Below are 25,231 nucleotides of genomic sequence, written 5' to 3' on the forward strand. Positions count from 1 at the left end.
TAAAAATACATTATGACATTTCAGATATGCAGGAGTGTATGAATATAACAAATACCTCTGAGCTAACTTTAATTTAAGAAATAAAACATGACCCACATGAAGTCCCTTCTGTACTTCTCCCTCCCATACCAGATAACTACTGTCCTGAATTCGATGTCATTCCCACACTTTATTTTACTATGATTTTCTTCTACATGTTTTTTAAGCCTCATATAAATTTTATGTAAAATATGCATATATTACATATATAATTTGCATTCATTTGCACTTTGCTTTTTCCTGTCTATAATCATGAGATTAATCTACATACACACACACACCCTAAAATTTTTTAAAACATCACACATATATAATACAACCCATGTGTATATTACAGTTTACTTATCCAGTAGTAAAAGTACCAAATCGCTCTACTCACTATTAGTCTGCGAAAGAGCTCTGACTCACTCATATCTTTGACAAAGCTCGCTTTTACATTATCAAGACTATAAGTTTTGCAATCCAATAGATGAAGGGCAACCTCCTAGAAATTTTAGTTTGCACTTCTGATCACTTGTGAGATGAAGCAGGTTTATTAGCTATTCTATTTTCAATGTCTTTGAATAATCTTTTTCTGTCTTTTGATCATTTTTCCATGGGGTGGTGGTTTTTGTTTTTCTCATTACCTTATAGGAGTTCTTTATAGATTACGAATGCTAATCCTTTCTCAGTTGTATGCAATGATTTTCCTCAGTCTGATTTGTCTTTGTGTGCTTTGCTTAAAGGTGAATTTTGGTGCACAGACATTTTGAGTCTTAATGTAGTTCAATTTTATCAAATCTTTTGGTTTGTCCGGATCTTGTCCAAGAAATACTTCTCAATAAAGGTAGTCTCCAATATCTTCATCTAAAGGCTCCACATTTTGAGTATTACATTTAGCTCTTCAGTCGGTCTGGAATTAATTTCTGTGTTTGGTATGGGGCAGGGATCCAGGTTCCTCCATTTGGAAAACCGGAAGTCCCAGTTCCATTCAGTGACTAGTTCAGCCCTTCCTCCCCGACCCTTCAAGGCCTGTCATCTGTCACATGCTGGACTCTCTGCCATGTTCCATTGGTCGGTCCCTGGGTGAGAACCACACTGTCTTAATTACTATAGTTTTATAAAGGCACCGACTGTAAAGCAATGTCCTCCACCTTGTTCCTCTTCAAAATGATTTTGGCCATTTGGGGCACAAATTGAATCTTTATCTTTTCCTCAAGTTCTAAATTAATTCCTAAGAAATTGCTGTGTAGTGATGATTACAGAAAGCTCATATAAAATTTAAAAATTTATTTACAAAAACAAAACAAAACAAAACAAAACAAAAACTTGTCTGGGCTGTAGCAAGGGTCATTTAAAAACAGAAACTAGATCCCTGACCCGTGACTCTGGGCTGGGCGTCGTCCTGCAAAGGCAAGAAGTCGTCCATTCGATCCCTGGTCAGGGCACATCCCTAGGTTGCAGGTTCAGTCCCCAGTCAGGATGCATTCAAGAGGCAAACGATCAATGTTTCTCTCTCATGCTGATGTTTCCCTCCCTCTCTTTCTCCTTCCCTTACCCTCTCTCTAAACCTAAATAAAATCTTTTAATATTCGTTTTAAACATGTCTTCGCATACAGTTTGTCCCAGAGGGTGCTATAAAACAGTGCTGAAACAGTGCGTTCGTTTCTGGGCTCCCGCAGAGCACCCAGATCGAAGGTCAGGTACCCCTGGGAGAACCCTGCCGCTGCACTGACTCCGTTATCGCGGGGGTCTGTGGATGGAGTGTTCTTTCTTCCGTTCTAGGGAGGCTGGTAACCCTGCCCAATGCTCCCCGGGGCATTTCCACACCCTCACAGTGACTGCTTGGTGTTCTGCAGTGTCTTCAGATTCAGACCCTCTTGTACGGGCCGCAGGACAAGCGGACTCTGGCCACGCAGCAGTCGGTGGACGTCCTAGCCAAGTGAGTGGGCTTCTCACGCCTGTGTCATCGGGTCACCGTCACGCGGGGTGGCGACAGCTCAGCACTGCCTCGGGCTTCCCCGCGCCCCTTGGGTGCCCGTCGGGCGGGGTGACCGGGCCCGAAGGCTGTCTGTCCCCGCGTCTCTGCAGCGCTGAGCACAGGCCCGCCCTCTGCGGCGGAGGCGTCCCCCCTGCCCGGGCCCGTGTGCCCGGAGCGCGGGCTCCTGGAAGCGGCAGGGCCGCACGCCGCCAGCAGGGGCCACTGCAGCGCCGGGCCCGCGCCCCCAAAGCCTCCTGTCCGGCTCGCGGGGCTCAGCGAGCATGGCCACGGGGCTCGGAAAGCTCTAGCAAACACCTTGTGTTTTCTGCTCCTGTGCCACGCTTCTCCCTCGTGGAATATAAGTGGGCAGCCGCCCGGTTTGCCTTCACGGCCGCCGAGGCTGGGGGACCCCGGGCGGAGGAGTGGGGGGGCCGCGCTCACCACCCTCTGCTCGTTTGCAGGACCCCCGAGGTGGCCGCGAAGCTGAGGCAGGCCCCGAGAGCCACACCGGCCTTCTGCACCCGCGCGGCCCCGCACCCCACGCCGGGGAAGGCGAGGCCCCACGCCGCGGACTGAGGCCCCGCGCCCCGCCGGCCCAAGCCTCGGTCGTGCCGGGGCGCTGGACACACGTCTCTCCAAGTCACTGCAGATTTTCGAGGCTGGATGTGACGCCATAGAGCCCCCGTGGGCACAGGCAGACCGCGGATGGATGACCTTTCGGGGTGAGCTGGCGCGTCTGTAAAGCATTTCTTTCACCACCTAAGGGGTTCTTCTTGCCAACGAAAACCTATTACCTGTCAGCAGTTCAGCGGCAGTGCTGGGGCTGAGAAGCTGCTCTTGAAAAGCTCAGGACTTCCTGCGCGGGAAGACAGCCCCAACATCTGGCTGTGCAGATACACCCCTTTGCACGGGTCTGCAGTCAGATCTGGAGCAATTAAATTCTGGAGGAAGCCCTTTCATATAGGAAGGTGACAGGGATTGAGAATAAAGTGCGAATACAAGGAGACTTGGACGTGCTGGGGCTGGTGTGTGGGCACTGCTGTTCCTTCTCTCCCCGCACACCCCCCCACGTCCCTCCGCCGCCCCCATGGTAGGTGGCTGGTGCCAAGATGACATCAGGGGCAGCATGGGCACCCTTCCACGCCAGAGCCCAGAAACTGCCACGGCTCCGTTTGTGCAGGGGCTGCCTTAAGAATCAATGGGACAAACAAACGCAACAGACCCGTGACAGGGTAGACAAAGGCGGGTCCCTTGTGCCTCTCAGGCATGTGACAGCGACCACACAGGCCACCCCTGCCCATCCCCACCCACCCCAGACAGGCCCGTGCAGTGTGCAGAGACGGTGTGAGAGTGGTCCCCACTCACCGAGTGTCCCACGTGGTTGAAGTCATGGGTTCTGATGTGCATGGCAGGGGTGGGACTTTACGTACACACCACACCGTCATCTGCCATGGACTGAATGTTTGTGTCCCTCCAAAACTCCTGTGTGAAGCCCTAGTCCCCAGCATGTTAGTGTTTGGAGGGGGGTCTCTGGGAAGTAATTGGTCTATGAGCCTGCACCCCCATGAGTGGGATTAGCACCCTCATGTGAACACAGAGCAGGAAGGCGGACCAGACAGAGAGCCTCCACCAAGGACCAATCTCTCAGGACCTTAATTCTGGACATCTCCCTCCAGAACCGTGAGAACTGTTATAGCAGCCTGAGCAGACTGCTAACGAGGGTCTGATGCTACATGTTCCTTCTGTATTTCTTAGAGGATAATGGAATCACAAACTAAAACACATTTTGAAAAATTCAGCTGCCACCCTGGGAAAGAATGAATTTTGGAGTCTCATACCAAATATCGCCCATCTATAATATTAACTGTGTTAATTCCAACATGAGCAGAAGACAATAGCTATTTATGGATTTTGTGGGGGGGGGGGCTCATAGTAAAAGGTTACAAATAGATTAAGGGGCATCTAACTCTTCCTTTATCATGCTTTTAGCACTGAAGGTCCTATGTCCCAGGCACAGCGGGACGGGCGGTCACAGATTGGCGCCAGTCTTCTGGCCGTGATGGTGGCATTCCCTGCCCCAAATATCCAGGCCGTATTTGAATACAAGCCAGTTGGTTTATGCTCTGTCTTCCATGCTTTCTGGTTCTGTGCTAACAACACCAATTTCTGGTATGGGCAGGTGGACAGGGAGTAAAAGAACTGGAACTTTTCCCATGTATTCTCCCCAGTGATTCCATGCCACCATGAAAAACATGCATGTAAACACATATGTTTTAATTAAGGTTTAAACAAAACACAAAAACATTACTGGAAAACATTCATTCTCTTCAGCAGCAAGGTGAGAGGTTTTTGTTTTTTTTTCCCCTTAGATTTTCATTTTTACACATTCTTGTGACATTTCCCTTTGTAGAGAACAGGAGGTTGGCAAGATAAGCTTTTTAGATGATTCTATTCTAAATATACATTTTAAACAAACAATATCAAAACAACCAGTGGGAAGGTGAGCGGCATTCCACTAATGCTGTTATTCTAAACAGCAATAAATAGGAAAAGACTGTGTCCTCACCCCGAACAACCACAGGATTCCTTTCTGTTGTCTCCAGAGTGACAGGTTTTCAGGGGCACAGAGCTGGCTGGGGGTGGTGACCTGTCACTGTGTTCTGGGTGCTCCCGAGTGACCAGGTTCGGTAACCCCTGGCAGCTCATGATTCTGTAATGGCAAATACTCTCGGCAGAGGTGCTCACTGCCACGTGGAGACTGGAGTTAAGACCCCCGATATTTACTTCTCCACAGAGAAGGGGATCACAATATTCACCTGTGCGTGGTCGCACCCATCCACAAGGTCAGGGGCTACAGTAGTGACCTGGAACGAAGCCACCCGCTCACATCACTGACACCTGATTATCAGTCTGTCCAGCCATCAAGACAGCAGGCTGTCGCCCTGACCAAAGTCTCACCCAGAAATCCCTTACATAAACACCGCTACAGCAGCAGCTAACCAAATCGGCCCGTCCTAGACTGTGTTAGAAAGGGGGAGTCCTGGTTGGCAAAGTCCTCACCTCCCTGCCAGTTGGTGACAATCACGACTCCATCCGGCAGATAACAAAGGCTTGCACTAGCCATTCAAATCTACTTTCTAACCCCCATTCACAGTGTTTTTCAACTCGATCACCCCAAAAGCTGTGTTATGTTTCTCCTCCACTTAGCAGTAAAGAAAAGGAACTCTTCCTAAACTTTCTGCTGTAGCCATTTCTGGGTGCTGAGGAGGCGTGTGTCTCGGGGGTCCAAGGGCCATCACGTGAGACCCACAGAGAAGAACCTCAAATGCCGTACTCACCCCCCTCCATCATCATAACCTACCCGAGGGTGTGAGGGAGACAAGACTTCGATCATTATTATCTGTGCGCTATAGGCAGTTCCATGATACTATGTTAGAGAAAGCAGAGCTTAGACGACATTTATGCGAAAGACTAGTTGTATTAAAATAACGCTGTTAGAGGTACTAGTTCTAACGGGAACAGCTGCCCCTTTAAAGGTGGAAGCTTTCAAAGCAATAGCCTTGTGTAAAATCAAACGGATCCACCAGAGCACACATTCTAATATTTTAAATGCAGTGGAATAGATCCGCCGGTCCCGTGCTGGGGACCACGGGGGTGGGGCCTCTGCCGTCTTGCGGGGCCCTGTCCTGTGCGCGTCAGTGCTGGGTGATGGGAGGGGCCCCCAGTTCCTTCTCCAGAACAGCTCATCCTAGTTGACACATTTATCATGTTCTTGGACAAAACAAGCTCCCCTGTAAACCTTGAAAGTGCAAAAACTTCCATTGTTGGTTGGCATTTTCCAGCTCTCACTGTTTGAGCTCAGAGACACCCCCACCCCATTGGTGGCCGATGGAGAAGGGTTCCTTTGGGTGGGGGGAGGGTGCACCGTTCACCCTCGGCTTCCAATGTCACTACCCACAGCCCAGATGGCCGTCCAATGTCAACATTCTCTTTACTGTCTTCAGGGTCTACCTCCAGAACTTAGGGCATGACCAAAAAAGAGTCTTTAGACCTAGTGCCACAAGAAAGAAATGGTACTCTGAGCGATTTGTAATAACCGCTTCCCCTACACAGATCCAGGACAGGGTCCTAGGAACCTGAAAAAACACAGCACGGTGCTGATCTGAAATGCCACACTCGGCTGGAGCTCTCCTCCCTTAGTGCTATAATTTTTTTAAGTTTTGTGTGTAGAAAGCAATTCATTCACGTCTTAAAGTGAATTTAACTCTATGACCAGTAACTTTTTCCTAAAGGTGAAATTCTTTAGATTTCTTTTAATCAGTCACCAATCTGCTCATTTCCTAAAATTTCTTTTTGAAAAGACTCAGAAGGGGAAAAATGAGTTGATTTTTTTTTTTTCCCTTAAAAGGTTAGTTTGCTATTTCTTATTAGCACATGCAAATAACATTTACTCTTTAATATGCAACTCGAATCTGGTTACTGTGTAGGCATCTAACCTAAAGATAGAGTTTCAGACAGATGCGAGGCATTTCTGTGACCAGGTGCAAATCCGTGCAAACTGTCTCTAGGAGTGAGAACGCCACAAAAAGGAACTTTTAAGATTAAAAAGATACAAAGTGTTTTTGTAAAAGTCCCAACTCAAAAGTAAAATTCCAACGCCTTTTAAGGCATGAATTAATTAGAGCCCTTTATAGGCTGTACTGTAAGTTGATATCGCCTGGACCACTCTTTGGAGAAATTAAAAAGAAGGGGGAGGTTTTAATAATAAAGAGTGGGTCTCCCCCGCCCCACTTAAAATAAGTAAAGGCCTTTGTGTGTTGGTATATTGTGAAATCAGATACCATTTCGAAGGAGAGCTTTATCAAAACCAGTGTCCCTCGTCATCTTCCCCCTGATTGTCTAGATAGAGGACAGCCACTTTCTTTTCATCCGAGACCACCGACCTCTGGTCCACCATTCTCTGTAGCTGCACCGTCTTATCAAACTCAGCCCGCTCCTGGCCCTGAGCGCTCACACCGGCTGCCTGGTCAGGCCTACGGCTGCCATCTCTCCAGGCTCCGCTAGGAGCTTCCGCTTCCATCCCTGCGGGGAAGAAGGTTGTGGCCGCTTGGGTCCAGGTCGCCTCTACGTGACTCACGTCCACCTGAAAGGTAAAGGAGGTTTCTTTGGGCCCCAGCGTCATGTGCCTGCGTGTGCTGCTCCCTGCCGCCTCGCCTTGCTCAGGGGGTCCACAGAGCCAGCGAGGGCCGATGTTTGGGACACGGGCCCGTGGAAGACGATGCGTGCGGAGGTGTGGGTTTCCGCAGGGCCTAGCCGAAGGTGCCCGAAGGATCTGCTTGTGCCCAGGGTCTCTTCTCCCCCTGACGTGCCTCCCCCGCTGGCCTCCTCGGGAGATTGGGAATCGGCCCCGTGGAAGGCGCTCTCCTGAGTCACCATGACCGTCTGACCCACAGAGTAGCTATGGGCGGCCCAGGTCCCCTCTGCTGAGCCTTCTCTGTGCGCACTGCCTTCTGAGGCGCTGAATTCCCCAGGTCGTGCAGCTATCTGCCGGGCGGAGTGAAGCCTCTGGGAGCCAACCCTGCCGTGCCTGATGGACGTGCTGGTCCCTGACCACTCCCCGGGGTGCACAGGAGCCCCTCTGACACCTGACTCTGCTGTGTCTGAAAGGGGGCCCGTGACCTGGACCTGCTCACTGAACCCTGCTCTGGCGCCTAACGGAAGGTGCTTTACAGACGTCTGGGTACCCACAGACTCTTCTGTTGGAAAATAATCACCACCCTCCCCTACCCCAGAAGTGGGGCCCTGAAAACGCCTTTCCCTCTGAGCGTGAAGGTGTCTGGAGCTAAACGCGCCGCAGCTCTGGGATCTGGTGGTGTCTGTGGAGAGCTGTGCGGGGCCAGGCCCTTCCGCGCCCCCTGCCTCCCGACGGGCAGGGACGGGCCCTTGGCAGATCTCTCGGGACACTTGGCTTTGATCAGGACCCGAAGTAAAGTGCCGCACAGACAGCCGGCCCGCTCCGAGCTGGCTGCCTGACTCAGGCCAGCTTCCCCACTTACCTCTCCCGCAGGGGCTGCTTCGGGTGGGACTCGCTCCGTCCTCCAAATCCCGGAGGGGCCTACTGTGATGTGCCTTACGGACTGGGTGACGTCCTCTAGCACATGTGCCTGCGCAAAGCCCCGTGGGCTGGTGACCTCCACGGTGGCCGACACTGGACCCTGCGAAGTGATCCTTTCTGTGCCGCGGGAGGCCGGGCTGGCACCATCGTCCTCACCCGAGGATCGGTACAGTTCCTGGGTGGCCCAGCGCTTGAAGCCAAAGCCGGCCGCTGGGGCTGCCACCCCAGGGTCCCCGTCTGGGCTTCCTGGCCCTGGGCTGCGTCGCTTGGCCAAACAATCTCGCACCACCGACTCCACAGCTTTCTCTATTCCATCGGCTTCATCTCTGCTCAGCTCCTCCAGGTCTAACTGGTCAGCGTCCACGGTTTGCGAGAGGCTGACCTCAGCCACCAAGGTCACGGCCTCTCCACCCGAGGTCTGGACTTTCTTCACATCTACCGAAAGGTTCCCCAGCCCGCCCTGGTCCTCTGAGGTGACAGCAGAGAGCTCGTCCTTCACCCGCTGCGGAAGGTTCTCCTCCAGCTGCCCGATCACCTCTACCAGCTGGTATCTGGGCTCCTTGAAACCTCTCTTAATGGACGTGTGAAATTCATGGGGTATTTTAATCTCCTTCTCAATGACCGTGGTTTCGGCATGAAGTTCGCCACTGCTGGTTTGTTCTATCCAATGCGGAGAACCCACGAACCCTTCCAGAGAAGGTTCTGGAACATCCAGTGGCTCCACAACCTCTCCCGACGGGCTGTCCCTCCTCGGTCTTCGCCGAGACACCGGCACCATCTCATCTTGCCAGGAATACCGGATGGTGGATTCTTCTTCGATGTGAATCTGCCCATACACGGGGCCTTCGTCCTGGTCACGCCCGAGGTCGTGCTCGGGGGGCTCATCGGGGGTCGACACAAAATAGCTGTGCTCTCCCTCCGAGTCACCTGCCTCTGTCACTTCTTCAACGTGAGTCACGTTCTCTTGGGACGGCTTGGTCTTCTTACGTTGACTCACAGAGAACGTGATCTCTGTTTCTCCATAACCTTCCTCCTCAGCAAGCCCCTTGGAGCCCGGAGGCACATCATCGGCCTCCTCCACTTGGAACGGAATGGAAAGCCCATGGGCCTCCCCGCCCCCCATGTAGCTCACGGGGGCCTCGGTGATCTCCACGTTGACGACCTTCGCGCGCCCCTCCCTCCCCTTCAGGCCGAGGTTGATTATGTCTCCTATCATCTGCTCAGTGGATTTCCCTTTCAGCTCTACCGTATCCTTCACGTCCTCGCTCAGCAGGTAGTCCAGGCCGGCTTCGTCGGTCACGTCGACCTCCTCGGTCAGTTTCGACTCCACGACAATCTCAGTCTTTGTTTTCCTGTCGCCGGGAAGCTCTTTCCTGCCCACGTAAGTGACTTTTGTGTCCGGAAAAGAATCAGCGGACACTTCCGTGTCGGGAGACTGGGTGAACTGCTTCAGGACACTGGACACGATGCTTTCCGCGATGGTCTCGGTCATGGAGTCAGCTTTCAGAGAGCCCGTGGCGTCCCTGGTGTCCAGCCTGAGCCGCGTCTCTCTTGTGCCCAGCCCTCCACCTGGACCTCCACCCGCGTCCTTCGGTACGGGGGTCCGGACACCTTCCGGGGTCCTCGCTGCTGTGCTGCCCCGGGATATTTCTAGACGGACCGGTATCTCTCTTTCTCTCGTACTTTTCACCTTCAACGGCTCCTGCCCCTTCGCCTTGTCCCTCAGTTGCTGCGTCTCTCTCATTCTTGCTTCTTTATCCAGCTTGGTCAGCTCCTCCCACCGCAAGTTTCTCTCCTCGGAAGCCTTCTCCTTAGAATCGAACATTTTCTCCTCTCGCTTTGTCTGGACGGTTCCTGGTCTGTTTCTCTCCTGCTCCCTCCCGGCTTGAGCATCTGTTTTCTTCCCCAAAATGACGGTCCTCTCATTTGACCAGGTGCTTTCGGAAGCACCTGCCACCACATTGTCCCTGCGTCCTCGATGTGACTCCTGGGTGAGGATGGACTCTCTGGCTAAACCACCAGCCTTCGTACCTTCAGTTCTTGGTCTGTTAGGGAATGTGTGCACTTGAACTTCAGTATTTCTTGAAAGCCCGTACGCTGGAGAGAAAGTTCTGAACTTGGCTTGACCGTTGGCAGTTTTTTCATAAGAGGTCTCTTGCCAGGAGGTGGTAAGGGAAGGATATCCTGGGCCCAGGATGCGTCTTCTGGAAGCGCTTCCAATGGCTGTCTGCGATGCGGGCTGCGCCCAGCTGCGAGGGAAGCTCCCCGAAAGTGCCTTGTGCCTGGGCAACAGATTTCTTTCGTTTTTCCTCTGTAACACCGAGTTGCTATATTGATAGGAGGTGTTTCTGAACGCTGCAGGAATTGAACAGTTCATTTATATGACAGTCATCATTACCTTTTAAATCCTAATCCCAACCCGACTGCTGTTTCTCTCACATCAATGTTTCTCTCCCTGTTTTTCTCTCTCCCTTCCCCTTCACTCTAAAAATATATAAATGAAATTCTTTAAAAAAAAACATAAAAGCTTTAAAAAAATATTGGCTACATGAACAAATGAGTTTATCACACCCTTTCCCACCCATTCTCATTTACGTTATCATTCCAACCATAGCCCACTGAATAAAATCCATTAGGTACATAAAAGACGGCTGAACAATGGTTATCTGCAAAATCATATCTAACTCCAGTTCTCCCACATAAATCATGCCTTACTATTTATCCACGGACTGAACCTGTTCAGACAAAGCATCGTGAAGTTCAGTAATTAGCTTCTCTTATGTTTTTTACCTTGTGGCAGGTTTTTGATGCGCTCAGTCAAGATCAATATCTCTGGATTACTTTCTCCTTCCAATAAGGCTCTGTAGAAATAATTTTTAAAAGCCACTGATTAGGAAATAAAGAGCAAGAAAGCCTCTGTAAGATGCAGTCTGGAGTACTGACTGGGTCAGTGACCAGAGTGTCACCGTGTTCTGCGTTCCAGGCCTTGTGTCTGAAGATGTTGTACCACAGGGATGCACTCCTGGGTGGACAGAGCATCCATCCAGCCAAATGAACAAGAGGATGAGGGGCTAGGGCAGTGGTTCTCAACCCTCCTGATGCCGCGACCCTTTAATACAGTTCCTCATGCTGTGGTGACCCCCAGCCATAACAAAAGCATAGTGATTAATCGCAAAAACAATATGTAATTATATATGTGTTTTCTGATGGTCTTAGGCGACCCCTGTGAAAGGGTCGTTCGACCCCCAAAGGGGTCACGACCCACAGGTTGAGAACTGCTGGGCTAGGGCTTCAGAACTGCTGGGGAGTCCAGCCCTTCTAGAAAGCCCTTCCAAAGCCAGGGTCCGAAGGAGGAGACAGATGGCGGCCCAGGAGGGGTGGTCAGGGGTCTGGCTTCCCTGGAAAGTGAGGAGGGGCCCATGCATGGCACGTCAGCCTGGGCTAGAGAACCCCCAAACAATGAAAATCCCCAGTGAGGTCTTTCTGGAGTCCTGGGTCAGAGCAAGGACTGACATTTGCTTGTAAATAGGCAACTGTGGTGTTCAAACTGCGTTCCCTGGGGGCCGCTGGGAGATTAAAAACGAAGAGAGAGAGCAGAGATGGGAGGGAGGCAGGAAAGGAAAAGAAAGAGTTGTGGGCCAACCCCCTCCCAGCCCCACCCCGGGGCCCTCATTTCATCCAGAGAAGCACCCAGTTTATCGCCTCTAATAAAACACGAAAAGCACTCGACCGGGTGATTTCTTCGGTCGGCCACATCTAGCTCCAAAAGTCTACAACTGTAGTCTTCATTGAGCTGTGATTCACATCCCAGGAGACACGTCAGCAGGGGGCCGGGCGGACCAGGCGCGCTGCCTCAGCACTGGGAAGTCCCTTGCTCGCGGAGACCCTAGGACGCTGGCTTTTGTGGGCACAACAGTCACTAGGTTGCTAGAGCAACGTGTGAAGTCACTCTCTTCAGTTCCAAGAAATACACTGTATATGGCAAAGGGCGGCCGGCAGCAGCGCCCACTTGGAAAGGCTGATGTTACCACCGCTGAGAGCTGGGCACAAGGACCGAGGAGGGACGCCAGAGCCGGCGGGGCCTCGGCGGCTCCAAGTTCCACGTCCCCTGATTGAAATGCGGGGATTCCCGCAGATGCAGGAGCCCCCGTGGGAAGGGGGCACAAAGCAAAGGAGAACCCCTCCTGATGAGAACAGCAAAGGCCATGGCGAGGTGTGTGCGGGCCGGGCTGCTGTGGCCGCAGCGACGGACATGCCCACGTGGGCCGACCCCGCAGCTGAGCGGCCGTGCCCAGAGCCCCGGCCCTTCCGCGCACGGTGGACGCCAGGAAACAGGACACCCGGCCATTAATCCCACACCCTCATGACTGAGCACTTTAGGTTCCAGGAACACAAATAGCTTCCATCGCCAAGAAAATCCGGAGGTCTGCAGAGCGTAAGAGGCACGTTCCGGGTACAAGTGAGACTCTGAGGGTGGGTGCCCCAGCGTGACAGCAGCTAGGGGCCGGGGTGGGGCTCGGGAGAAGGCCACTGTTCTAGTTCAGCCCCGGCCTGGCCTGCTCTGCATAAGCCCCTGGTCCCACAGGGCTTGTCGCTGGAGCTGCCCAAGTCAGGACAGAAAGAGCTGGGGAGTCCAGGTCAGCACCGATCCACGATGGGTGTCTATGCAGAGATGATCGGGGTAAAACAGACCCCCTCGGGGGGAAACTATTTTCCCTCGCCCCTCAAAGGGGAGTAGTTTTATTTTGATTCCAGGGAAAATCTGAACTACCATCAAACTGCTGAGCTCAGGCCCTGAGGAGGGGGCTGTGGGGCACAGGTGGGGCCACCAGTCCCCCCTGGGGCTTGTGTGCTGGGGTGCGGGTCACCTCCAGTGCCCGGGCCTGTGCTAGCCCTGGTTGAGACACCCCCTCCCGCCTGTGACCCACACGCATGGGGCCGGCGATGAGCACCCCGGCTCTGCCGGAGAGAAGGCTGGGGCGCAGGGACAGGGTCCTGGCCAAGGGCACCGGGCTCCGCAGTAGAGAGTGAAGAGGAACGGGGTGCAGCCAGAGTGCTGGCGTGCCCCGAGAGGGCAGCACTTCCCACGAATGTTAGAAAGAAAAGTCCCGCAGACCGCCCTCCAGACCGTATTAGCGGAAGCACGGTCAACATCTCTTGGTGGTTCTAGTCACAGCACCCTACTGGGGAAGGCCTCAGTTCCATATCAGTGTCCCCCTCTCGATGGCTGGGACTGGCGTGTGTCGCCTTCTGCACGTGAGCCAGGGCCTTTACAGGCGCGGTCAGGCATGGGTCATTGGATCCGTGCCTTCATGGACACACATGCTTCGCGACACGCCCTGGACCCTGCCCTCCGCCAGCGCAGCTCACGAGGCCATTGGCAGAGGCCTGAACAAAGCCACTGACTACAGGCCGGGAACACAGGACTCCCTCGGCCCTCTCAGAGGGGCATTTTTAAGGAGGAGACTTGTACGCCTTTAAGAAGTGGGGAGAGTGTTCCCTGGTTATTCCGAGGGCCGGTGACCGGGAGATGCCAAGGCCCTGACTCACGGGGCTATTCCTGAGCATCACATGCGGCCCCCAAAGGTCGGCAGCCCCCTGAGCAGGAAAAGCAGCAAACAGTGCGGGGAAACCAAGGCTCCGGCCTCCTTAAGGAGTCGGGACAAAGCCATGGAGCGAAGGGAGCTACAGTGTGGCCTCAGGCCTGGCTCCAGGCCCTAAGAGACCCCTGTCTCCTGGCAGCAGGGGGGCTCTGTCTGGGATGGACTCTGATGGGATTTCAGGGCCTGTCCTCTGTTGTTTCACACTGTGGGCACCGTCTGCCACACGGTGCACCCCAAAGACCAGGACAACAGTGCAGGGGGCCTTCAGAGACGTTTCCAGAAGCGACACCCATGGGGGAGCCTGCTGTGGTCGCGGGGGTTCACCCCGGGTGCTTCCTGGCCAACGAAGGGCAGGCGGGAGCCAGGCAGGAAAAGGGGAGGGGGCTGGGAGAAGGGGCCTCAGACCTGCCTCCCTGGCCTGTCACCCAGACTTGGGACTGCGCATGGGATAGGGAGGGCTGGGGACAGGAGCAGAATACCACTCACAGGAAGGCCGCCACCAACGCCGTCAGAAAGGAACTGTCCCAAAGCGCAGGCGTCATGTGGAAGGGAAGTGAGGACATGGTGCCATGCCTTTCTGGTCATTTCCTCTGTGCTCAGTATTCAATCCCACATGAAGTCTACCTGTCCATTGTACAGACCAGTGGAGGAGGGTGCCAAACGATCAACAGAGACCAGGATCACGAATAAAACACAGGAATCCCAGGGAGTGGTTAACGGAGAGACCACTGGACCCAAGTGGCCTGGATTTAAATGCTGGGCCTGCCATCTCCCAGTCCTGTGACCTTGGGCAAAGCCACTTCTACCCCTGTGACTCGGTTTCCCCCTTTCTGAATGGGCAGGCACAGGTTTATGGTAGTAATTAAGTAACTGGAAAGTTCTTGCAACAATGGCTATCACAGAATAAGTGCTCAATAAATGTTAGCTATAATCATCAACATCACCTTCTACTGACCTCAGGAAAGAAGCAGGTTTTCAGCTCTGGTTGGTGTGTCTCAGTGGATTGAGCACTGGCCTGCTAACCAAAGGGTCGTCGGTTCGATTCCCAGTCAGGGCACATGCCTGGGTTGTGGGCCAGGTCCCCAGTTGGAGGCGTGAGAGAGGCAACCACACATCAATGTTTCTCTCTCCTTCTCCCTCCCTTTCCCTCTCTCTAGAAATAAAAATAAATAAAGTCTTTTTTTTTTTAAAGGTGGATTTTCAGTTAGCAAAAGCCCTTCCAGAAGGAAAGAGATTTGGATTCGCTGAGGGTTAATTCATTTATGCAGCAATGTGGGAAGGCTAGCAACCAAATGTATGTGTTGGAGTCTCCTAACGATCTACCCTTAAGACTAAGATTTTAATTTCAAATAGTTTACGTCATAACCAGATGAGTCTCAGTTACACCCCCCTTCTATGAGTTCTCAAAAAAGGAGGATTTAATTTTAAAAACAACAACATCTATTCCTTCCAAGGCCTAGAGAAATTCCGAAGAAACGTTTTCCTTTGGTCCCAGGAAAAGGTACAGGTGGGCTACAAAAGGATAGAGCCTCCAAGAATAGCAATAAAAGGATGAAATCACAAACGTTAGGAGTGATCTGTACTGCCTCATTAGTGGTCCACATCTAGAGACATTATTTTCCTCAGTTAAAAGACAATTTCTGCCCTGGCCGCGTGGCTCAGTTGGTTGGAGCGTTGTCCTGTGCACCAAGAGGGTCGTGGGTTCAAACCCCAGTCGGGGCAGGTATGGGAGGCAACCAATAGATTTTTCTCTTTCTCCCTCTTTCTCCCCCCCGCCCCTTTCTCCCTCTCTCTCTCTCTCTCTCTCTCTCTCTCTCTCTCTCTCTCTCTCAATTCTCCCTTTCCAGTCTCTAAACATATCCTCGGGTGAGAATTAAAACAAAACAAAACAAAAAAAACAACACACATGTTTCTGCTCACTGCCGTCAGGAGGAAACAGGAAGCTGGCATGTCCCCCCGACCCTGCACAGACACACGAGAACATTTTTTAAATGTTGTTGTTTCCAACCTGTCTTTTAAAAGGACTTATGCCTCGAGGCCCCAGGCAGGCAGTCTCTGCATCCCATCTTCATACCTGGCCAGGCAGGAGTCCCTCCGAAATTGTTCTCTGGATAAATCATTTGGCCCCACGTCGCAGTGTTTCAGGTGAAATTTAGAACAACTGTGCTATCCTTCACCCCCACATCATAAAAAACAAAGCCTCTTTTTCAGTGTCGACTGTAGACTGCATCATCTCTGTCCTGGATAAGAATCCAGGATGGGCCTCCTCCTCAGCTGTGTGGTTTCTGGACTCAGTTTATTCCTGGGTAGTTTTGCATGGTTTTGTTTCCATTTTGAAGATCTTTTTTTTTTTTTTTTTCCATTATATTTTCTAACCGCTCATTCCGATGACTGGGTTCTGACTGAGAAGGCTACTTATTTTCTAATTGTGCTTAATGGTGCTCAAGCTTTTGGGCTGATCTTTCTTTCTTTTTTTTTTTTTAACATTTATTTTTAGAGAGAGGAAGGGAGGGAGAAAGAGAGGGAGAGAAACATCAGTGCAAAAGAGAAACATCGATTGGGTGCCTCTCATAGACATCCCGGCTGGGGATGAAACCCTCAACCCAAGCTTGTGCCCTGATTGGGAATCGAACTGGCGACCTTTCACTCTGTGGGACGATGTCCAGTTAACTGGGTCACACTGGTCAGGGCTGGGCCAGATCTTCTGTCAGCAGGGGGAGGGGTTTGAGGACACTGCAGGTAGGTCCTGGACACTCTACCATCTTCAGAGAATCAGCTAATTTGGAATAAGAAGCCGCTCCCTGGAGAGATTTCGGGGCTCGGCAGTCTAGTCTGCTGGAGCAGGTAATGAGCACACACTTCTCCACATTCCTACCCAGAAACCTCCACGCCCCTCACTGCCCGCACCAGCCAGGCTCCAAGGCCTGGGTCAGCCCTCCGCGGGGGTTCCCTCGGCCACCTAGGTCAGGCCCTCATCCCCTGAATGTCACCTGCCCCTGCCCATAGACACACACACCGCATCACCCCCTCTCCTGGCAGGTGCGGCCCCGGGGTCCCCCCTCGGGCCACCAAATGGCCAGCTCGGTTTGCTGAAACCCTCGCGTCTTAGACTCTGACGTTTGCTCTGGTCTAATTTTATTATTATTCTATTCCATAGGTACTTATTAGCTCTAAATCTATAATCATGAATTATAAATGATACGATTTTATTTTACTTTAATGTTTCTCCTTCACTTTGAGGGTTACCAGGAGGGACAGGCACCTGGAAGTGTTTGTGACACTGGACACGCAAGAGCTGGCCTCGGCACAGCTGGCAAGTTCCAGCTGCACAGGAGCGTGCTTTTAGTTTTAAAGGGCCACAGCCTTACCTCCGTGATGTCCACTGAGCTGTGTGGGGGAGGGGCCAGCACAGGGGAGACTGGGACAAATCTGCATGACGTCAGCTGGAGAGGGAAGCAATGCAACCCTCTGCCTGTCTGGACAGGGCTGGTGAGAAGTCGCACTGCATGGGCCCCTGCACTGTGTCCCCATGGGGCTGACTGTCCCTGCCACCCTTGGTAAGGCAGGGTGTGCCAGAAAGATGGTGGGTCAAGGTGGGCAAAGATCCAGCGGGCACACGTGAAAGGGCCGGAAGCACAGAAGGGCACGAACACAAACCTGAATTCTCGTGCTTGTCACCAGAACGTGGGGCATCAGCACAAGGCGCTGAGAGTCACGTAAGAGATGACAGGGACTTATGCACAGGACACACTCATCAGTGATAATGATGGAAGATTTCGGGCTCGTGTGTCTTAAGGCTCCAGAGCGCTGGGTGTGGGGGGCCTACGACAACGAACCACTGATGCTGGTGCCGTGGTGGGCAGGGCCGGGCTCCTTCTCTGCTCTGAGCGAACTTGGACTTCAGAAAGACGTACAGTGCAATCACCTCCTACATTCCTAGGAGGTGGCCAAGTCCATCCCAAATCGGGTTAGGGAAATGCCAGCGACACCCAGGGACAGCACACGCTGTCCCTGCCGACAGACAGATGACAGGATTGGCGTCCCTTAGGAAAAACTAAGCTGGTAGGGATGTGATCACCTGCCAAACAGGTAAGGCCCTGGCCTTCCAGGCAAGGTGGCCACCTGCGGCCTCTGACTTTTCACGACAGAGAACAGGGGCAGGACACAGTGAGGAAAGGCAGGGCTCCAAACCCCAGAGACGAAGCCCCAAATTGGTCTCCTTATTCCAGCCCAGAAAACCATCAGAGAGGAAATGGGAAGATCCAACCGCCTCTGAATGGCAAACACTCACCTGGCGTCAGGTGTCACCTAACACAGGCATTGATGTGGCTTTTCTGGGCCTGCCCAGCATCTGCTCTGGCATGGTGCCAGGTTTGGGGGACCTCTCGCTCCAAGCTCTATGGCACTTTGTCCCCTCTGTCCAGCAATGGGCACGTGACCCAGCAGAGCCCAAGAGCTGGGCCCTGGAGTGCTATTGGGATGGCTGGGAAACAACCCTCCTCTGCCACCAGGACAAAAGCTTGGACCCACGCGTACCGGTAGGTTGCCACCTCCAGGCTGAGGCTGGTCTTCACCTGCACGAGCTCCTGATAGTCCCGCAGCCGGTCGGCCATGGCCAAGGTGAGGGCTGACTTCTCATCCTCCAGCTGGGCGATCACACTCTAAAAAGAACAGAGGGTTTTCTGGTCAGGCGACTGGAGGGAGCTTCGCTGCATTGAACTCAGGGTACCACAGTTCAGGACGCAAAAGGAGATGAATAACCTCCAGGTTAATTAAAGATGCGTTATGGCAAGGATGATTTTAAATACTGCGTTTGCTCCACATAGAGGGTTTTTTATTGCATATTGGAGATTTATTAGAACACTGGTTTCTCTGTTGATACTCTCTAGTAATAATGAATGCTTAAGAGTTTATTAAAGCATCTCCAATCCAGACATCAGGCTGCTGAGGAAGGTTGATACATCAAACCGGTCAACTAAGATGCTATTGGAAATAAGTCAGGACCAGAAAGCGGGGTTTTACAATCTGTGAAACAGAAGTCAATCCGATCTGAAAGCGAATTTCCCCTGGACGAAGGATTTCCCCCAAAATAATCAGGTAAGCTAATGCAGGGTTGTTTCACACCGAGAAAAGCTGCTGTAAAATCATCTGGTGAGAAAATCTACATAAATGAAACAGGAATACATTCTGGGCATAAATGCCCAAATGCAGACCCAGAAATAAATCTTTTTTGGACTGTCCTTGTAGGACATGGTTAATAAGGCACGTGTTCCCATGACCCTTATAGCTCCTACACTGGCTAATTATGTCTGTCCATCACTCCCTGGTGAACTGGATCAAAAAATGAAAGGATCAAAGTAATATCACCCTCCTCAAAGTGTAGCAAGTTGGCAATGTCTTTTAATTCATACCCACGATGGCTTCCTCTGTTCCATTTGACAGCTTTGCGTGGCTCTGGTCCAACTGTGCCTCGCATTTTATAGTTAGCCTTGGGAATAAGGAACTGAGCAGATATTCCAACCCTGAAATAAGTCCGTTTACTTTAACTGCTGGTCTGTAAGGGGAAACAGCATTATTTGTGAATACGATGAACAGGCGACATTGTTAGCCATTTATCTTGGTGGAATTCAAAAACTGTAAGACTATTGGGAGAGAGTATCTATTTTCCTTCTCGTGTAATCCGCCACCAAAGGCACTGGCAGGCCGCAAGGGTCCGTAATAAGTATCTCATATCTGTGAAGCCAATGACTCCTTACTCAAGTCCTCACACTAGATCTACCATTTTTTAAAAATGCATCATAAATAATTCTGCTTCCTGTAACAGTTTTACTTGGTGTTAGGGTCTCTGTTTATTTATATACAGCGTGGTAAAAACAAAAACTGAACCCACTTAGCATTTACTTATTTGTTTAGAAGATCTTATTTAGTTATTTTTAGAGAGAGCGGAAGGGAGGGAGAAAGAGAGGGAGAGAAACATTGATGCATGAGAGAGAACGTCTATCGGTTGCCTCTCATAAGATCCAGACCAGGGACTGAACCCGCAACCCAGGCATGTGTCCTGACAAGGAATTGAACCCCTGACCTTTTGCTTTTGGGGATGACGCCCAACCAATTGAGCCACACGAGTCAGGGCTGAACCCACTTAGCTTTTAAAAGCAAAGGACTACCTTTAAGAACTGCTAGCTAGTATCCCCAGGAGAATATAGAGGCTGGCATTATAAATAGATATATTCATACCAATGCAGATCATTGGCCAGTCTTCATTTAAGTGACAGAGTTGCCAGAATTTAGCCCTGACATTCATACGCTCTGTAGTTAGCTATCAGTGTTAAAATTCTACGTTCACCCATTTTAGACTATAAGCTCTTGTAGTTGGGTATAAACTCAGCTACAAGGTTAGAGTATAGGATATAAATATATTATTCCTGTCTACTATAGGAAATTAAACCTAAATATTAAAACTTGAGACTTTGTCATAACTTATTCTTTTCAAAGAGGTTCAGTTATTGTTCAATTGCTTAGAAAAAAAAAAAATCAGATGAGCTCAATTCTCCAGCCACAAACCTCCTGAGCAGGTGGTGATCTCCTAGCCGTGCCGAAGAGGCATATGTGAAGGTTCTCATTCCCAAGAGGGCACAGAATCGTTCTGCCACCCCCCGAAATACAAAGAAGAAAATCAAACTGTGGAGAAGTCAGAGCAAGTATTGTTCCAGCCACATTTCCAAGTGAGCCAAGGCTTCCTCAACTGTCAAAAGGAAGTGAGTTGACCTTTGGAAGCAGGAACATGAGACGTATTGGCTCCCCGTACTCTTCAGAGAAATTGTAACCCGTCCTGCTGATGGAAGGAAGCTGCAGGTTTGGGCTGTACTTTGCCACAAGCTTTTCAAATGGGGGGGGGGGGGGCGAAGCCAGAGGTCCCAGGGCCTGAGACAGCATGCTAATTCTAACGCAGGCAGAGGCAGCTGCACCTAACGCAATAAAGGCAGAGAGGCAACGATTCCAGTTGCCATTTAGAGGGCTTTCGGCAGCAGCAGAACCGGTGCCTACTAGGGGAAGCACGCTGTTGTCAGTGTCCAAAGAATTCCTTGTCTCTTCACCAAACCTGAGCAAGCCACCAGGACATAATAAGAGCTTGCAAAGGTCACGGTCCCATCACCGGACTTGTCAGCATTAGAGCTCGAGGGAATCGAAAATGCGATAATCTCAAGTCTAAATGCGACAGCCTCACTCAGACCCAAAACTGCCTGGACGCTGAGGAAGTCTTTATCGCTCCAGCCCAGACACCACTCTGAACTCCAGGCTCCTAATTTTTTCTTACAGGATCAGGTGGGGGTCTCGACCTGAAAGCTGCTCTCTGTCACCCAAACCTGCTTTTCTGTCCCCACCCTCTTCAGCTGAGACCAGGGCTCAGCCACTGCCCTGGAGTCACCTTGGATTCCTCCTTCTTTCTCCCCCCACATCCAGTCCATCCACAAGCCCTGCTGGCTTCACGCTCAGCGACAAGCCCCGTCTCAGCCTCGTCTCTGTGTCTGGCCCAAGCCCCCATCACCTCCATCCATTCTTGCCCCACAGTCTGTTTTCAACACAGCAGCCAGAGCAATTCCACGAAGACCCTGTCAAGTCACCCCTCGCTCTGCTCAGAGCCCCCCAGCGGCGTCCCATGGCACTCAGAGCGAAGTCCGGGTGCCCCCGCTCGCTCCATCCAGCCGCGCCCGCCTCCTGAGCACCGTGTACTGTTTCCAATGCGAGATCTTTAAGGCCAAGGAATGTTAGCTGAACACACGCACCCCGTGAGCTCTTGTCACAGCTGGGGAGCACGATGCACAGACAGCGGCAGAGCCAGCCTTCAGGCCCAAGCAGGGTGGCTAACCTGTCCCCATTCTAATCAGGAGCAAGCTCTCCTAACAGGAGACCTGGAGGCTAAGACTCAGTTTCTCAGGCAAACGTCTCAAGGTTTGCAGGACAAGGCTGGCAGAATGCACACGTCTTACTGTTTTTGTTCGAAGCCCTTTTCTCCATCCTGGGAGACAGGATGCATTGCTCAGACTTGCAAGGGATCCAGATGACGTATGAAATGCGGGGGACTTGGGTGTCACTTCAAACTTTTCTCTGCAAGTCGGAGGCGAGGGGCCTGACAGAGAGAAGGCCCCTGGGCCACCTGGGAAGGGCTACTTTTCCCAGAGAGTCCTAGTGAGTACCTTTGCCCCTTTGAGCTGCAAAGGGGGCCTAGAGTCAGACATACGCGAGGCACTGCTTGGGGGCTGCTGTCCCCAGACTGGGGCGGGGAATTCCCATTAAACCATATGGGAAAAGTAAATAAAAGACAACACTAAAACTATTCTGACACCAGCCAACTGGGAAAGTCGGATAGCATTTTAGGATCTCAGGTGAACTGGGGAATTACCATTATTCTAGGAATGCAAAGTGAATACTGATTAGAAGTTTATACATGTCCATGCATATCTTTTTTAAGATAAGTTTCGAGTGTACCACGCTATAACACATCATTGGCACACTGCCTCATACGCTCACCTCCCAAAGTCAAGTCTCTTTCTGCCACTATCTATTCCCCCTCTGCCCCTTCCATCTCCCCTGCCACATCCCCAAGTTTAGCTTTGATGGGACAGAAGGAAATGTTGCCCAATGGTAGCTGTGCAGGCACTGGAGCCTGAATCAAACCCTGGCTCAGCTACTTACTAACTAGGTGACCTCCATGCCTCAGTTTCATCTGTAAAATGGGGCTCATATTAGTACCCCTCTCATAAGACTGTTGTGAGGCCAGAGAATGAATACAGGTGAAGGTCTTTACTCGTTGCTCTTTACGTCCAGGGGAAAGAAGCAAATCCCACTGAGAGAAATGTCACTGGACAGGAAGTTGAGGGTGGGATCTTAATTCTGGGTCGGGTGTGACCCCAGGCAAGGCACTTCCCAGGGTTGGTCTTGGGGGGTCCCCATGTCAAAGGAGGGCTTGACGGTGATCCTAACTGCACTTCCCAAGTCCCCACATCTCCTCCCATTGGAGGGATTCTTCTTCTGCCTGTTTCCTAGCGGGGGCTGCATTTAAGATTTATTTCGTAAAAGGGTTTTTTTTTATTTATTTATTTCTGCTGCTGAAAAGGAACACCAAAACCAGAGCTTCAAGGTCCGAAATGAGTCACGTGAACTAGGACAGCAAATGGATGGTGAGGACGTGGCCCACACATCATGCCTCAGTGACGCATTTCCCAAACCCACCTGCACAGCAAAATCGCTCTATCACTCATCTTTAACCTGAAGCTGCAAACTGTTCCCTGAAAATACTTCTGAACTTACGGGAATGTTATTTTAAGCTGTCCTCCTGAGAAACTACTAATAGTATGATTTGAGTAGATTTCCAATTCTGGCCTAGACTGGGCAGGACGAGGGCCAACCCGAGGCCTGGACTGAGTGTACAGACAATAAATCAGACACAGGTGTCACCCTGGCCGAGTCAGAGGCTTGAGCTTCGCTTCTCCGAAATAGTACCTGTTTACATTACTCTGTGCTTGTCATAACATCCTGCCAAAGGGACCCATGCTTCCACCACTTTTACACTACCCAGAGATCTGACTTCAGCTTTACTGTGAAAAAAAAAAAAAAAAAATCTCGGATTAAGCTCTTTTCTGTATTAAGGCTGCTGCCCCTCCCAGAACACACAAGGCAGCGGCCCGGGGCACCACATCCGGCTACGTCCAGCTGGGAAATCATTCTGGCGAAAATCAAAACCCATATTGTGGAAAACAGCTTTAGCTTTCCCCAGAGGAGCCCCAGAGCCAAGGAGGCTGCCATTCTAAATGACTCTGGGTTAAGGACTTGACATTGCTTAGAGACCTGCCGGGAAGGAACCTATCAGGGAAGGAAGGGGCTGTCACTTCTAGAAATCAGAAGGGCTTCTTGGTTAACTACTATGTGCACTGGGGTCTAGGAAGCACAGGAAGTGGAAAAGAGAACCTAGAACTGATGAGGTCACTTGTCAGGATGCGCCCAGTCATGTTAAGGTCTAAAGAAGTGGACAACCCAACAGGATGACAGGGACATTAGCTATCCACCAGGACCTGGCACTTGGCTTTTGCCTGCTGAGTCGATAGACCAAGGGACCGAGCTCTTTTTCCAAGGTTGCCGAAATGTGGGGACGCGGAGGTCCCGCGGCAGAGCAAGGGGACTCTTCAGCGTCCTGGGGTCCCCAGTAGGTTCGGGCACCGTCGGGGGCGACCCCACCCATCCGCGGCGCCAGTGAAGGCGCTGTGGCTCCAGGGAGGGCCGCCGCTGCCCCGCCCCCTGCAGGGCGCTCGGGGCCTGTGAACCGACCTGCCGCTCCTCCGCCTGCAGCTCGTAGGCCTCCCGCATCCGCAGCAGCTCGTCCTCCAGCAGCACGCGCATCTGCTCCAGCTCCAGCGCCTGGCGCTGCAGCGCCTCCGCCTCCTGTGCGCACAGCCGCCTCTCCTCCTCGGCTTGGCGCCGGCTCTCCTGGCCGCGCCGCAGTGCCTCCTCCAGCTCGCGCACCTCGTCCTCGTACAACTGCACAGTCTCCCGCCACGACTCGGCCACCAGCACCGTGTAACTGTCGTGCACGTCCTGCAGACGCGGAGGGGGCGCGGCGGGGCCGGTGGCGCGGGCGCTGTAGCTCAGGGTCAGGCTGGCGGAGCGCGCGCGGAGTTCCCGCACGTCGCGATCGTGGGCCGCGTCAAGGCCACGGCGCTCGGCCTGCAGCCGGCCCAGCAGCGCCTCGAGGGCAGCGCGCGCGCCCAAAGCCTCCTGCAGCTCGCGCCGCTCCGCGCTCAGTTCGGTGTCCAGGCGGTGGCGGGCGGCGCGCGCCTCTTCAGCCCGCAGCTGCAGGTCCCGCAGCTCCCGCCGCAGCGCGTCGCGCTCTCCCTCGGCCAGCGCCGTGGCCCAGCTCAGCTCGTCCAGCTGCTGCCGCAAGCAGCGCGCCTCCTCGGCCCAGCGCGCATGCCCCTCGGCCGCCAGTCCCTCCTGTCCGCGCCGGCCGCGCAGCTCCTCTTCCAGGAGCAGGTTTTCGCGCTCCAGCTCCCGCACCCGGCACACATATTCGTAGAGCCGGGCGTTCAGCTCCTGAAGCTCGGCCTTCTCGGGGCCCGTGTGCAGCCGCCAGGACAGCATCGTGCTGGCTGCCCGGCCGGTTCCCTCCTGCCCTGGTCTTGCCCGCTCCGCCGCGCCGCTCCGGCCCCGCCGCCACCCCGGAGGCCCGCAGACTGCGGCGGGAGCCGGCGGGCAGCCGCACTTAGCGGACCGGGCGCCCGGAAGGGGGCGCGCGCGGGCCACGGCCTCCAGCCAATCAGAGCGCGGCCCGGCAGCGCCCGCGCGGACGCACGGCGCCCCCTGTCGCCACGGCGCCGCGCGCGTCTCTGAGTCCCTGTCGTCGGGCGGGTGCCCACGGGCGGTGGCTCGCTCTCAGGGCAGGGCTGTGAGAAGGGATGCCCGGGAAGTGTCCCTTTGCTGCCCTGTGGCGCGCACCTCCGGCGCCCAAGTGTCCAGACG

At 52.7% G+C, this 25,231-nt stretch overlaps 2 protein-coding genes across 2 annotated transcripts in view; one reads left to right on the plus strand and one right to left on the minus strand.

Moving 5' to 3' along the window:
- The window catches only part of TTC23 (tetratricopeptide repeat domain 23), a 46,541-nt gene extending 43,538 nt beyond the window's left edge, over window positions 1-3,003 (plus strand). Inside the window, exons 9-10 of the mRNA XM_090263753.1 lie at window positions 1,878-1,960; window positions 2,461-3,003. Of these exons, the coding sequence (XP_090119879.1) occupies window positions 1,878-1,960; window positions 2,461-2,575 (198 nt within the window). The 3' untranslated portion in view covers window positions 2,576-3,003. The remainder of the gene's footprint in view (window positions 1-1,877; window positions 1,961-2,460) is intronic.
- Window positions 3,004-4,258: 1,255 nt separating this feature from the next.
- On the minus strand, window positions 4,259-24,935 carry SYNM (synemin). The gene is made up of 5 exons (XM_090263595.1): window positions 24,044-24,935; window positions 18,254-18,378; window positions 10,905-10,975; window positions 8,056-10,469; window positions 4,259-7,142 (listed from the first exon to the last, which is right to left on the minus strand). The coding sequence occupies exons 1-5, from the start codon at window positions 24,851-24,853 to the stop codon at window positions 6,861-6,863; spliced, it is 3,702 nt and encodes a 1,233-aa protein (XP_090119721.1). The 5' UTR covers window positions 24,854-24,935; the 3' UTR covers window positions 4,259-6,860.
- Window positions 24,936-25,231: the final 296 nt, after the last annotated feature.

The sequence above is a fragment of the Furipterus horrens genome, unplaced genomic scaffold (assembly GCF_987537825.1).
Source record: "Furipterus horrens unplaced genomic scaffold, mFurHor1.1.pri manual_scaffold_16, whole genome shotgun sequence".
Lineage (NCBI taxonomy): Eukaryota > Metazoa > Chordata > Mammalia > Chiroptera > Furipteridae > Furipterus > Furipterus horrens.